Source organism: Ictidomys tridecemlineatus, chromosome 9 (genome assembly GCF_052094955.1).
Source record: "Ictidomys tridecemlineatus isolate mIctTri1 chromosome 9, mIctTri1.hap1, whole genome shotgun sequence".
Classification (NCBI taxonomy): Eukaryota; Metazoa; Chordata; class Mammalia; order Rodentia; family Sciuridae; genus Ictidomys; species Ictidomys tridecemlineatus.
Genome location: NC_135485.1, coordinates 126,529,389 through 126,545,249, shown reverse-complemented (window position 1 = coordinate 126,545,249; position 15,861 = coordinate 126,529,389). Strand labels below are relative to the sequence as shown.

The 15,861-nt window shown below is 41.6% G+C and overlaps 1 protein-coding gene across 11 annotated transcripts in view; it reads right to left on the bottom strand.

Moving 5' to 3' along the window:
• Nr3c2 (nuclear receptor subfamily 3 group C member 2) overlaps positions 1 to 15,861 on the bottom strand; it is a 335,377-nt gene that overhangs the window by 162,043 nt on the left and 157,473 nt on the right. For 9 of the 11 annotated variants that reach the window (XM_078022048.1, XM_078022053.1, XM_078022050.1 and 6 more), the window contains one exon: positions 5,183 to 5,334. In XM_078022048.1, coding sequence (XP_077878174.1) covers positions 5,183 to 5,334 — 152 coding nt within the window. The remainder of the gene's footprint in view (positions 1 to 5,182; positions 5,335 to 15,861) is intronic. The other 2 variants (XM_078022054.1, XM_005327531.4) reach the window with 1 other exon arrangement.

The window sequence follows — 15,861 nt, the reverse complement described above, 5'->3', positions numbered from 1 at the left end:
TGTGAAAGGAATAAGCTATCTGTTCACCGGTCTGGTTGTCTTAATATATTGCATATTTTAAAAGCCCTAAGTTTAATCTGCAATTATATCTTTAAAGCAATTTCATTTCAAGAAATAGACTTACGAGTCTCCCCCTGCAAGGGAAAGGTCTGAGTGCAGAAACAGGCATCAAATGATTTGGCTGACCTTACCATGATGGCGACTCTTCAGCCTTATAGGTCGGCTTACAAAAGTATAAATCCAGTTGATTTTTACATAATAATGAACTCTCTTCCTCTTTTACAGCCTTAAAGCTATTCAATGATTTGTGATACCTTATATGTCTTCCAGACATATACTGTGTATCTGAGAAGGAAATTAGGTTGTAAAATTGCATGCTGAATCTAGGCAGTTCTGTTCATTGAGGGATCACCATTAAAATACACAGATAAGATGAAATAACAACATTTTACAGTTAGAAAGAGACCCAGTTAAAAACTCTGACTAGAATTAGAAATTAGAGATTAGAAGTCAAAAGGCACATGACTTCTTGGACAAGGTCCATTGGTAATATATAAATTTTTGGAGCAAGTCATTTAACCTTGATTGCTCATATGCCACAAAGGTACATTCATGTATACATTCAGATATTTATTTGGTGGGGATCTTAATATCTATAATTTTCCTAGGTTGTAAAGAGTAGACCCTGACTTACCCTAAAGACTTATAACAAGAGCTAAAATTCTAGTTGGTAGCTCTCAGTATTTTCTCAACTGTGAGACTCCCAAAGGTGGAAATGCTTCCAATCAGCAAGGAGGCCCATTATGGGAGGAAATCTTGACAGTCCAGTCAAGATTGGAAAAGCCAGTCCAGGAAATTTCCATAAACTCTCAATCACCCCTCTTGAGCCACTGAGAACTGCTAATCTAGAAGGATATTTCCATCTCAAAGGGCAGCTCTAGGGACAAAATATCATATTTAAGGGAAAAAATGATGATCTAATAAAGAAAAATGAAAATCTAGGACCTAGCGGTGCAATCTATCATTCACCCTGTCTCTCTGCACAGACATTATCAGAGAATTTTACATTTGTTCTTAGAGAGTAATAATGATCTAATATTTTGATTCCACTCTGCAATTTATAAAATCTGTACTTACACTATATTTTCATAACAATGTTAAGACAGGGCAATGTTACTTTTCCCATTTATAGAAAAAACAACTGAGACCCAGATTAAGCTTGCCTTCATCTCACATCTAGTGAGTGTTGTAATACATTTAAACCAGGTCTTTTGACTCTAAAGCCAGTCCAGTTTCCAACATGAGGGGGAAATAAAGTTTTAAAATATATTTAAAAACTTACTCATTTTCTTTTTCAAGTCAGAAAGGTCCTAAAAAAATCTTTGAATGATTCAAAGTTAAAAAGATAAAATTATAAACTTCCATTCACAAAGTATGCTAATATGGCTATTAGCTGATATTACTGGCCAATAAGGTACTCTGGAGGAACGTTCTAAGTGCCTGTATATTAAACGTGTAAGAGGAAATAAAGCACACACGTACATCTCAGTAAACAGAACACAAAGAACATAGCTGACACTCTAAAAATGATTTATAGTCACCACTATGCAATTACAGCAAGCTTTAGTGTGACTTCCTCAGGAGCGTAAAGCCTCAAGCCGGTAACTCAGAGACAAGGCTGTTGCTTTGTCCTCCTGGTCTGCTCTGTGGTGATCATCTCCACATCGTTCCTTAGTGCTCTTAGTTCCTTTTAGCTTTAACCCCGAGTTCCCTTATCTCAGCAACCGCTACCCACTTCTGTTGGGAATGCCCTATTATAATCTAAGAAGGCAGGGAAATCAGAAAGCCAAATAGTCAAACACTCCAACATGCATACACATGTATGTCAGGTTATACTGTGGGAGGCCAACCTTACGGGTGACTGAGTTACACTCCCCAGCTGGGTGCTGAGGCGCTCAGTCACAGAAATGGGTGTGTCTTGCTACAGCCCCATGGGTGAAGCTATGCTCACCTGTTCCTTTGTAATATAACCCCTTGCCCTGTTTAGGATAGAATCTTCCATGGAAGTGCCTTGTGTGTGTCCCCTCCTCTTACTGTGCCCTTGGGTGTGGCCTACCCAGGTGTCAGTCAACCTGCTGACAGTGGACATCATGAAGATAGACTCAGCCCCCTGAAACCTGACCCCTTGCCTCATTTGAATAGCTTCTCCTCAATAAAAGGGGTCAGCGCGTGCTCTCTCTCTCTTTCTTTCTGCAGACCCTTAAGGTCAGAGGAGCCGTCACAGCGACCCCAAAGAAAAAGGTATTCGTGTCGCTCGTGTGGTTATTTCGTGCAGCCCAGTTAGCCCAGTTTAACTAGAGTGACCCGAGCCTTTTAGTCGCCAGAACAGAAACCCGGCATTATACACACAGTCACACATGTGCACACATACTGAGGGTACCAAACGACAATGCTTAAATTGCTTCCTTTATCATGACCCAGCAGACAGGAGTAGATGAAGACAGCATGGAAGTTTCACGGACCCGAGAATGAGATGATAAAACATACTGCAGGACCTAGAATTCTCAGGCTCTAAGATTGTGCCTATGATTAGAGTCACAAGACTCAGCATGGGTCCACGTTTGGCTGTATGATTCTGAATTGATTACTTGGCTGGGCTTCAGCCTACTTGTCTTCATCCGGAAAATGGGAATAAAAATCACCCTGATGTAGTTTTGTAAAATGAGTGCTTCAAGCCACATAATGTATTATTAAAAGTCTCACAATGCTAATTCCAAAACCGAAGATACACACGGAACCTTTTTGTTCCCCTATTTATATGCTCTTTCTCACACACATGGGATAGAACAGTAAACAAACACAAAATATACCAATATAAAAACAAAGCAGACTTTTACTCACATGATGTTTGTATTTTAAATCTGTAGCCTTGTTTCACGTAGACAAATGCTGAAGCTCAAATTCTCAAATAAATAGGGAATAAAACTTTATTAACAAAAATCTTTAAAAATCCCCCAGAGACTGAACAGCTTTCCAAAGAAGGAAAATGATGCCTCTACCTATGGGCTTTTCCACATTTAATTCTGAGTTACAAAAGCAATTCGTGTTTCTCGTACTTAAAGAAAAAACACTAAAAAAAAAAAAAAAAAAAAAAAACCCAAAAAACAAACAAGCAAACAAAAAAAAAAAAAACTAAGCAAAAATGTCCAGAAAACCTTTTGCTTTGGCAGAGAAGGGCAGATTCCACCAAGAGTCACAGGGTGGGCCCTGACATGAGGCTGATCCACGGGTGGGGGCAGCTGGCCCACGTGGAGGCTCCCACTGCCCACTCCAGAATGTCCTGCCCCACGGTGCTGAATTTATTTATTTTTATTAGTTGATTTTAGTTATACATAACATTGGGGTTCATTACGGCATAATTATACAAACACAGGAAAAAAAATTTGCTTTAACTCATTCCCTATTTTTACATATCACTTAATTTGTTCACTAATGAGTGACCCTAGGAAGGGGAGCTCTTGTACCGGAAGGTACAAGATGGGATTAGGAAGGTGCCAGAAATACATTTCACCTATGTGTCTTCTACTGAGTCAATCGTGTAATTAAGGCAAGAGAGAAAGAGGGACCTGCCTTAGAAAACAGACTGACTTCAGTACTTTCAGAAACCGACTTTTCCTGGTGTTGGAAAACCAGCCTTCTGATAACAGAACTCATTGTTTTCCTAGGGGAAACACCCTTCCACTCGGGTCTAGATGGTTCAGGGCGTCTGACTCCAGCCAGATCTAGCCCATCCCCCCACTGGGTCCCCCACCACAGGGATTAGACATGTGGGCCAAGTTCAACCTGAGGTGGTTCCATTGGGGACTTATAAAGAAACTGCTGGAAGCAGAAAACCTCTTACTTATGGAGACCTGGAAGCTGCTGGGCATCATGAGTGAACCTCACCAGGACAGAGCCGGAACAAAGGGAAGCAATGGAGAGAAGGGGACTGAGTTCTAATGACCTGGCTGAAGACTACGGCCTTGCCGAAGCCAAGCCTGCACTAGGCCTTTCCAGTACCTGAGCCAACAAATTTCCACTGGCACTTAAGCCCGTTTATGTTGAATTTGTTGCCACCTGTAACCAAGAGCCCATATCTGGGAAAGAATGACTAGAGTCGTAACTACAAATTCAATGCTGTGTATCAGGGCTATCAAATAATCAGTAGTGTAAACAATGAAAAAAAAGTAATATCAATTGAATAATGGAAAATCAATCCCAAGAAGAAACAAAGAATTACTTGGTTGGCTTTTGTATCCCAGAATCAAGGACAATACCTTGTGGTCTCTGGAAAAAACAAAGGTAAAACACTCAGGTTGCTTTTGATCGAGTCTTGAAAACTTTATTTTTCAGAAAAATTCCTTGAGAAATAAACCTTATGGGGTCTTCAGGTAGAGCTCTTAAGTGAACTTAAGTATCAATGACACAGTAATATTTCCACTGCTACATATTCATAGCTTTCGACATCAATAAAGCCTTGTAGCCTAAGTGATATTAATTAATTACTCCTAAGTGAGGGTAGGGGAAGGGAAAAACATCTACCCCTACTTAAGAAGTACAATTATTTGGAATAGAAGCAAAGGCCAGCCTGAATATACTGGGTAAACCTCAAATCAACTTTTTCACTTAATCTACTCGTTTGGAAATCTTCAGTGGGAATAATGGTAGGGCTGGGACAGGGGCCGGGAGTCTGAATAGTTGGTCTGTAAAAATCACAAACTGGATCCCAATATTGAACGTTTTCAATGGCCAGAAACACACATATTTATAAGGAAAACTTGGAAAAGGCAGAGATGCTGTATTCTATGTGTGTCTAGTAAAAATGCTATTCTGGATCATGCAAATTAAGTTTACAGTAACACAGAATTATTTTTCTAAGTCTCACTGAAAAACAAACTCTGACAAACAACAAAAACAACACAGCCTTTTTGTCTGGTAAATCTCTGCTTGCAATTTTGAATCGAGCCCATTAAATATTGCTCAGTGGAAAATCTCCAGGTAGTTTTTAGATAAGACATTATTACTATTCATTATGGGTTAGATTACATCAAAAATATTTTTTGAAGAATTTCCCAAGAACACTGTAATATTAACTGTGCGGGTCAACAACACACGAGAAAGAATGCGAAAAAGGAACACCCACATGAACATTTACCTTCCACTGCTCTTTTGAAGAAGACTTTGCAGCTGCCACAGGTCACTACCCCATAGTGACATCCCGAAGCCTCATCCCCACACACCAAACATATTTTGGAAGGTCTTGAGGATCCAGTAGAAACACTTCGTAAAGTAGAGCTGGGGAAAGAAATCAAGATTTAATAACTAAACTATAATGGCACATTTCATATGCTGCTCAGCTTAGCTCCACATGTGTCAATAATTCAAGCTCCAACCATGGATTCAGGATGCTGGGGCCACATGCTATGTGACTCAGCAGAATGAAGGCAAAGTCCATCGGGGGAGACATCCAAAATGGCACCTGGAAAAGCCTTATCCCAGCACTGAGAGAGGAGCAATACTCAGATGTGAACACTTTCCTGCCCTCTCCTATTATTGGCAATATATACAATCTCCACCCATCTCACTCATACACAAAGAAACCATGCTTCCTGGCACTCCAAGGTCAGTGAGAAGACTCCTGCGCCAAATCATCATGACAGTATTTGCCATCCTTCTGTTTGGACACCAAAGAGTTATTACAATACTTTTCAACACTATTCACTGAAGATTCTCATTATTGATCTTTATTATACCTGATTTTTAAAAACCCACCCCCTTCCAAAACAATCCATTAATTGTTTTCCTTTGCCACAACTGCCAGCAATCTCACCCTCCAAGCTCCTGGGTATGTTCCATTTACCTCATTTTGTTTACTAATTTGAAGGGACACAATCATTACAAAACTAAAAACCCATGCATCCCCAGTATCTTTCAATGGAAGAAAGTAGAGGGCGCCGGGGAACAGCTTTTTAGGGACAAAAGTAACCCTATAAGCAACCATCTGCTTGAATCCTCTTTAAGGGGGTCTTCTCAAAACATTTGACACATTACTATGTTCGTTAATGGTACACTCCAAACGAAACGTTTTGTATTGTAATAAGAAATCAAAGTTCGGTGACACTTTGGATGTGCACTGAGCTGGCAGAGTTCGTATTTATGGTTCACATGCATTTATTAAATAGTTCGCATGCATTTATTGAATATTTACCGATAGGACCAGTGCAACATACAGAGAAAATAAATACTTAAAAAAATCCAGTTCCTGCCACCAAGGTGGTGGGGGCACAAATTCCCATGGTAAGTGCTGGGCTGCAGGGTCATTTGGTGGCACGGTGTCAGTTCACCTCTCCATATTGGGAAGGGTGGGAATATAGAAGTCAGAAAATACTTGCCCAAATGCGACAGCTGAGCTGAGCCTTCAAGCCTGCCTAGGTGGTCGCCAGACAGAGAAAGAAGGCAGAGGAAGCAAGGGGGCAGGCAATGGATCGGCAAAAAATACGAGCTGAACACGTTCAGAAAACTTTGGTCACCTGGCTGTCAGTGCTTCTGCCTCTGTGGATGACAGCAGGCACATGGAAAAAAGAAAACCACCAAGGGGCCTAACTGGCTATGTAATGGCACCGACTTCTGCTCCCCAAATTAGCTAAAACAGTAAAATCATGTTAATGTCAACATTTAAAAACAATTTTAATGTTCAAACTACCCTCTCCCCAGAAATAGCTCAAGGAACAAACCACGCAGCCGCTCAGAGCACTGTACCGTGACGGCCTTTCTAGCAAATGACTTCTTAAATCAAGGACCAAAACAATGTTCTCCAAAGTTGTTTCTCCTTCTGAGAAAAGTGCACTTTATTATTTTTATTAGTGTCCTTTGACTTTTTTATGGCATTCAAAGCATTCCATTTCAGCACCAGTAACTTCTTCAACGTATTAGCCGGTAAAATTCAATCCACGCTCCGGCTGTCATAGCGCACTTCACAGAGCAGCGCCGAGACTTCGTAAATGTTTAGAATGTAATGTAAAATCATCATTAAAATGTAATTGCTTTCTCACAATGGCAAGCATATGTGGGATTTTTATTTAACATTTTTGTGGGCTTTGGTCTTGGTCCCAATACTTATTCGCCTCTTAGTGTCAATCTCTGGAACGCTTCTCTTCTGCTATCCAAACTTAACTTTCTTGGTGAGTTCATCTAGTCTCTTGGTTTTAATATGTTGGGGACTTCCAAATGTTTATCTCCAGCTCAGAATCCTGCCCAGAACTTCAGACCTGTTCATCCAATAGCCCACTTGGCCTCTGCCCTTGGGGGTCTGATATATACCCCGAACTCAACATGTCCAAAACTTTGCTGATCTTCTCCCTGCATCCAAACCTGTCCCTCTAACAGACCTCATCATCTCTGTTAGTGGCAACAACTGTGGGTGGAATTGTGTCCCCTCCAAATTTATAGGTCAAAGTCAGCCCCTAGTACATCAGAATGTGACCTTATTGCATCAGAATGTGACCTTATTGCATCAGAATGTGACCTAGTTACTTGCAAATAGGGTTGTTGAAGGTGTCATTAGTTGAGATGAGGTCATGTTGGAGTAAGATGAACCCTACTAAAGGAAGCAATTGGGACACAGATCCCAGCACAGTGCCAAGTTTAGATGAAGGCAGAGATCTGGAGAAGCATCCAGAAGCCAAGTAAGGCCAAAAGTTGCTGGCAAACCAGCAGAAGGGAGGAGAGAGGTACGGAACAGATTCTCTGTCACAGCCCTCAGAAGCAACCAATGCTGCCAACACCTTCCTCTTGGACTTAGCACTTCCCAAACTACAAGACAATAAATCCACTATAGTTTGAACCATCCAGCGTGTAACCCTTTGTTACAGCAGCCCCAGCAAGCTAATACCACCCTTCTTTCTTTCTAGATAATCAGAGTAAAAATATCTAGACTCCTCCCTGAATCCTCCCCTCCTCTCACACAACACACCCGTCTGCTAAATTCTGTCCACCTCACTGCAGAGTGAGTGCACTCAGCTCTGCTCACTTCTACAACCTCCTCTGGTACCACGCTAGTCCCAGCTGCCCACGCCTCTGGCCTGGGACTCTGCCAAGGCTGCCTAGCTGGTCTTTCCGTTTCTCTTTGCTCCCTCACCCCCCACTGCAGACAGAAGGATCCCTTTATTCCTTTGCTCACATCCGTTCAAGAGTTTTCCTCATACTTGCAGACCACAGGGGCACAGTCAGGCCTCTGCACCTTCCCTCGCCTCTCTCTGGCCTTCTCCACTTGAGTGACACCGAGCTCCTTGTGGGTCCCTGAACACACCAGGTAGGATCCCGTGTCAGGGTCCTTGCACATCTGACCCTCTCCATCAGACATCCACAGGCCCCCACCCCCTCATCTCCTTCATTCACATGGTTCTCAGGCCTTTGCTGACTACCTGTTCAGAAACGCCTCTTCTCTATTGCACATGATATCTATTTGCTGAAGTTTATTACTTGTCTTATCTACACAAGAAAGCAAATTCAGCATGGGCTAGAATCTCCATGCATTATGCACTTATCTGTTCCCCATGCATGAAACAGTACTGGGTACTCGGTAGGTGTCCGCTATGGTTTGGATCTTAAGTCCCCCAAAGCACAGGTGTTAAAGGCTTGGTCCTCAGCATTTTGGGAGCTGGTGGGACCTTTAAGAAGTGGGGTCTCACAGGAAGAAGTTAAGTCACTGCAGGTGTGTCCATTAAGGGAATATTGGGGCCCTGGCTCTTCTTCACTTTGCTCACTTTGTTTGCCAACTTCCATGAGGAAAACAGGCTTTCTCCACCATGCAGCCTGCCTTGATGTCCTGCTCTACCATTTGACCCTGCTGGTCACTTGGATAGAGAATTCTGAAACTGTGAGCCAAAACTAACCGTTTCTTCCTTTTATGTTGATTACCTCAGGTATTTTGCCATAGTAACACTGACTAACAGTACACTCAATCAATATTGAGTTAGTGATCAGATAACTGGCATCCTCACCAGTCTCTGCAAGACCCACCATGCCATGAATTCCAATGTCTACTGCAGTCCTGCAGTCCTCATGCAAAGAAATGCAATTTGTTTGTAACCAGTTGGAGAGTTACAAATACGTAGCTGAACTAAATTGAAGGAAGTTTATAAAAAAACAGATGAATTATGAAATACAAAGGAAAACTACATTTACAAAACCAAATCAAATATTAATTCTGTTTCCCTTATATTCACTAATAGCTTTCAATGACAAGATGGCAACTTCACCTATATGTGCATTTTTTAAAATTGTCGATGCATCTTTTTATTTTATTTATTTATTTTTATGCAGTGCTGAGGATTCAAACCCAGTGCTTCACACATGCCAGGCAAGTGCTCTAGCACTGAGCCACACAACCTCAGCCCTGGATGTGCCTTTTGGTTCGTCTCTCCAATGATATTATGAGATCCTTTCTTATCCCATCTCCAACATCTCTATTTTTCAGGCTCTTCCTCATCTTGTCCATCACTAAATTCACAGTTCTACTTTGGCCATCATTTTTCCCATTTTGACACTATCCCCTAATGAGCTCACGCACTATCTCAGATTCAAATGGCTCTCTTGGTGAAAGATGTTCCAAATCACCATAAACATTCCACTCTGTCCCTCTCCTTACTATCTCATGTTTTCTCCTCTATGTTCTATAATCTTCTTAAACATACTGTATTCAAAACCATATTTATCTTCTTTTTTTCCCGGATCTTGATATTCTGAAAGGTACTGCCACCTATTAATTACCCAGTCTCAAACCCTATATAATTGCCCCCTCCTTATCCATGAAGGATATGTTCCAGGATGCCCAATGGATGTCTGAAACCATGTATCATGTACTGAACCCTCACATTCTCTATGTACAATGTTCTCTCCCATATACCCTACAATAATGCCACACAACTGTCCTTTCAAATATTTTTCCCTGGTGTCTCCTTTGCATCACTACTTTAGAACTTTAGGTTTGTTATTAAGTAAAATAGGGGGGGTTGAACATAAGTACAGTGATTCTGTGATAACCAGTCTGGTAAGTGAGTTGACTAAGTGATTAACAGATGGGTATCATATACCTTGTGGACACACTGTACTAAGGAATGACTCAATTCCTGGGCATGGTGGAACAAGACTGCCTGAGAGGCCATTATACTACATTTCAGATTTCCTAAGAAGCCATCATACTGCATTTTAAAACTTATAAACTGTTTATTTTGAGGAAGTTTTTCATTCCATATTTTCACACCAAAAGTAACTGAAACTATGGAATGCAAAGCCACAGAGGAATGGGATTGCTAGTCTTCTCCACAACTACTCAGCATAACCAGCTACCAAGTCCTGCTCATTGCAGCGTTTGCAAACTCCCATCCCTTCTCTGCACTCCACTGTTGGTAATATGGGTCCTGGCCTTTGTTACACCCTAAGGGGGTTTCCCTGTCTCTAACCTCCTGGGTCTCCAATTCATTCTGAGCAAAGAATTGATGCTGCAGAGTTCTGACTGTATTGTGCCCATGCTCAGAGGCCTTCAACTGCCCTGACTCAATGCCAGGGTGAGGGAAAGCCTCAGCAGGATGTCTAAGTTGCTCCTCCTCTAATGGACCTTCTCCTGCAGGGTCTCTCCATCATGTCTAGCCTTATGCTCAGCACATGCCAACATTCTTTCTAAGAGATCTTGGTCAACCACCATTTACACAACTGAGCATTTCCCCTCTTCCTGCAAGCAGAAGTGCTACCCATCCTTGAAAGCCGGATGTCCCCACAGCAGACCACTCCCCCTCCTCCCAAGTCTTCAGCTCTCCTTGAACAGACCTCACTCTTGCCCTTGCATTCGTGACCTGGGTGCTTACCCTAATCCCTTGAAGGCCAAAGACTTATCATAAGGATCTCTGTGCTACCACTGTCACTAGCCCTAGGTTGGTACTATTTATTGAATGAATGAAATCACACTCATCATCTCATGACAGTCGAACATCAATTTACCAAGGGCAATTTTACAGAAGGTATATTGATAAGGCCAAAGTTATAGGTTCAATTCCCACATGGTTCACCTAGCTTTGCACAGAGGAGGGAAAACCAGAGACACAGACTATTCTCAAAAGCTCTGCCAGCTGCCTCACCAACACATACCTTCCTAACACAAGAGACAGGCCACAAAGTGTGGATGGGTTTTGGAAATTCTAATCTCTACTGATATCTCATCATCTACCTCTGAAACTGAAAGATGGCCCATGGTTGGAGGTTATATGCATCCAGTTGTGACAAATGCATCGTATACATTTTACAGGAGAGAGGAAAGCAGGGAGGAAAAGAGGGGCAGATCTTGAAAAACAATTCTTAGACACAGTTCAAAACACAGAGGGTATCGAGAGCTTTGAATGTCAAAATTCACCTTTAGAGTGCAATCTACTTACTAAGTTTCATATAGGATGTGAGGCTCACACCATAGGGTCAGACATGCAGGGGTCAAAGATGGAGAAGAGCCTCAGTAAAGAGGCCTGGGTTCTTGTTTCAGGTCAGCAATTATTGGTAAGACCTTAACAAAATCATCTCCCTTCTTTGAGTCAAAATTCTCACTGTAAAATAAAGAGGTTGAATTGATGATCTCTTAAGATCCTTTGCAAAGGATCCTTTTAAGGTGCAAAAGGTATAAAAGACAAATGGGATGGTTTCTTATGACAAAGTTTAATCCAAATTGAGTTTAAAGCTCAAATTAAAGATAATAAAACAGGGGCTGGGTCGTGGCTCAGTGGTAGAGCACTTGCCTAGCATGTATGAAGCACTGGGTTCGATTTTTAGCACTGCATATAAATGAATAAAGAAAATAAAGACCCATCAACAACTAAAAAATAATTTTTTAAAAAGATAATAAAACAGAAGATATAGTCAGGAACCACTGTTTGATCTGGACCAAGCATAAAAATGTAAAAATATTATTCTCTTTAGATTGGCTACTTATATAGCATTTAGAATCTTTTCTCACATCTTATAGGATCACAGTTATGCCAATGCTGACTACAATTTCTGTAGAAAAGTATGCATTAAATGTTATTCTGCCCCCTAAAAATATTTTAATATTGATGAGCTGGGAAAACTACTCAAACTGGTCATTTTGGGTCTTGGTAATCAAAGAAACATTGTTCACAGAAAGAAGTTTATCATTAGCAGACAAAGGTAGTTCTTAGTATTGCATGCAAATGTTAAAATATTATAAAGCAAAAATGAGTGAACATTATCTTTCCATTTATGAAGAGAGTGTCTCTTAGGAAAGCACAAGTAAGCTGCCACCATTTTCGGTGCCAAATATAATAGTTCTCATCACCCAGTAAAGAGACTGAAAAGATTAATCAAAGGTTCATACTGACTTGGGTGACGTCTGGGAGGGTGGCACGAGCCATCCATCAAAAACACAAGGCTGTTCCCCTGAAAGGGTTGGGTACTCAGCACTAAGAAACTGTGCAGGGGAACAAAAATTTACTGATCAAAAAATAACAAGAAACTGGCTGAGAATCCGTAATGCATTATGTCATCCTGGCAATCACAAAACGTAAAACCCATTTTGCTATAAGTACACGAGGAAGCAGCAGTGACCCATCCGCTGTCAATGATCACAAATCCCTCATGTCACACTGCCTCATTTCTTTCTTTTTTTTTTCAATGGTTGGGGATGGGTACCAGGAATTGAACTCAGGGACACTTGGCTACTTAGCCATTTCCCTACCCCTATTCAGTATTTTATTTAGAGACAGGGTCTCACTGAGCGGCAAACGAAAGTGCCTCACCATTGCTGAGGCTGGATTTGAACCCAAGATCCTCCTGCCTCAGCCTCCGGAGCCACTAGGATTATAGGTGTGCGCCACCACGCCTGGCCATCTCATTTCTTAAAATTACTCATGATAAATCCAACAAATCTATCTTCTGAACTATTATGTAATCAGATATAAGCTCTGACATTCTTTATTTTTTCATGTGTCAGAAATCCATGCAATCATTCAGCTACCGAGGGCAGAGCGAGAATCTGGAGAACTCTGTGAAGAACATATCAGTAACCATCCTTGCTTGCGGGGGTGTGTCCGTAAGTCATGAACTGAGCTATTTATGGGAGGTCTGCCTAGGCCCCCTGGTTCTAGGCACTTAGGTAAATGAGAAAGAGAAAGTCTGTATCCTCATGGAAGAAGAGTATCCTGTGGGAGGAGAGAAGAAAACAATTTCACACAGCCATGAGTGCGAGGAAGAAACTGACAGGGACTGAGAGAAGGTGGGGGGTTGAAGAACAGGATCCCTTAGGTAGGTGGGGGAGACTGAAATGACCCAGCAACCAGCCACGTGCAGACAGCCAACCAAAGGGAAGGGCTAAGGCACAGGCGCTGGGACAGGAATGAACAGGACACTTCCCAGAGGGAGAAGCCAGGGCAATGTGATGGCAACGCAGTCAGAGCAGGAGGAAGGGAGATGAGAAGCAACAGGACATGAGGTCCAAGAACAAGGCAGGGCTGCAGGGTCTGAAGGCCATGGAGAAAAGGGAGCGTCTATTATGAGGACCATCAGGAGTGATGAACTTGGAGTGTGCCCAGGGAAGGGCAGCAAGAACCACTTAACCTTTACAACTCTTACCCTGGCTGCTGCAGGGAGAATGGGATTCACGAGTGAGTGACCTTGGGAATGGAGAGACACGTTAAAGAGACTTGTGCAGTTACCCAAGCAGGAGAGGATGTGGCTGAGACTGGTAAAGACAGTGAGAAGAAGCTGCTGCAGAGATTTTTTTTTTTTTTTTTAAGCAGGTAATAGTAGCAGGAATTCAAGAAAAAAAATGGATGGTGGTACTGCTGATAGGTGCAGCTGGAAATGACCAGATTGGGAACTGGGGGCTTGTTTTGCACCTGATAACTGCTGAACCTACACATAGGATGGTATGTTACTATTTGTAAGTAATGTAACGGGGATCATGTTAAATGACAGTCTACCTGCAGGAAAAAGGGGAGGAATTTCTATGAGGTTCACTTAACCATTTGTGCCACAGTTCCCTCATCTGTCTTCCATCATGGTTGATGCAGGTCAATTGACACAATATGTTTAAGAATGCTTAGAACAGTGCCCAACATGTATTTGGTGTTACTGAAATTCTAGCTATTAATCAGTATTATTGTTGATAGAGTTACAGGTCATTTTAACCTTTCTAAATATTTTTTTCTGTACTGCTTTTAATTTGTATAAGCATGTACAACATTGGTAAGCAACAGCACAGATTTTATGGAATATATTTTTTTTGGGGGGGAGGGGTACTGGGGATTGAATTCAGGGGCACTCAACCACTGAGCCACATCCCCAGCCCTATATTTATTTAGAGTCAGGGTCTCACTGAGTTGCTTAGTGCTGTGCTTTTGCTGAGGCTGGCTTTGAGCTCGCAATCCTCCTGCCTCAGCCTCCTGAGCCAGTGGGATTACAGGTGTGTACTACCATGCCTGGCAGAAATATATTTTTAAAGAGTACTACTACAATAGTCAAATTGTTTATTCACTGCATAGGCAGTGTTTGGGTCTATATAGATTTGAGTATTTCTTCTAGGAATGCTGGCCTCACTAGGCACAGTAGCACATGCCTGTAATCCTTGTGGCTCTAGAGGCTGAGGCAGGAGGATTGCAAGTTCAAAGCCAGCCTCAGCAACAGCAAGGCACTAATAAGCAACTCAGACCCTATCTCTAAATAATATACAAAAAAGGGCTGAGGATATGGCACAGTGATTGAGTGTCCCCAAGTTCAATCCTCGGTATCTGCTACCATAACACCCCCTCCCCCAAAAAAACACAAAAATTCCTAGCCCTCTCTGGTATCTGCAGTGGGCTAGACTGAGAGTAGCCAAATTTGATCAGTAGAATAAATCATTACTGAAATTCAAATGCATACACCTTTATGTAAAGTAATAGACATAATTTATGTAAAGTAATAGACATAAAATCTAAGAAACGTAAGATTTTGGAGAACACTCAATTCTTAAAAATACATTTCAAAAACATAATCCACCTTTAACTACTGGTACTGAAATCCTTGATTTTGCCCACACATAAAACATGCTTAAAAAAAAAAAAAGAAAGGAAGCCTCTTTGTTTCCTTTTGTTTTGAAAAGCCTATATTTTGAGTCACAATATTTAACCTGAAGAAGCTCATTCTAATTTTCCTATTATTTGGGGGGAATATTTGGGAGTGGTTTTATGGTGCATTTTCTTTTGAGATGTTCTTTGGTGATAAATGAGTCATTAATGTTTGGGGGGATAATTCATTGCTAAATAAGGTTCATCTTTCTAAGCCACAGTTCATAATGCACTGAAGATAGGAATTAGAGAATGAATGCACAGCTTATGACCTGACATGTGAATCAAGTCACATAAGAATATTAACACCTTGGAAGACGAAGACTCAAGTATTGTGATGGTTCAGTCGACTTTGATTTTTATCTTTTTAAATTTTTTTGGAGAGGGTAGAGAGGTAAAAATGGAACTTTGCCAAGGAAAAATAACAAGTCCAGAGAGTGGCAAAACACGCTGGGGTCCAGAATGCCATGAACGTTGCTCCAAGAGCAGCATGGGAAATGGCCCAAATCACGGAGGGTCTCCGACACCAGAGTAGGCAGTTCGGATTCTGAGAGGCATCTGGCAGGAGACCCAGAACGTGGTACAGAAAATGAAGAGTAACAGGTACAACTAATCTACCACGTTAAAGGACACAAATTGACTGATCCCGATTTTTGGTATGTAGAATGTAGACAATGAGAGCAAAAAGGTCTCCTGAACTAGACAAATATCTCAGGAC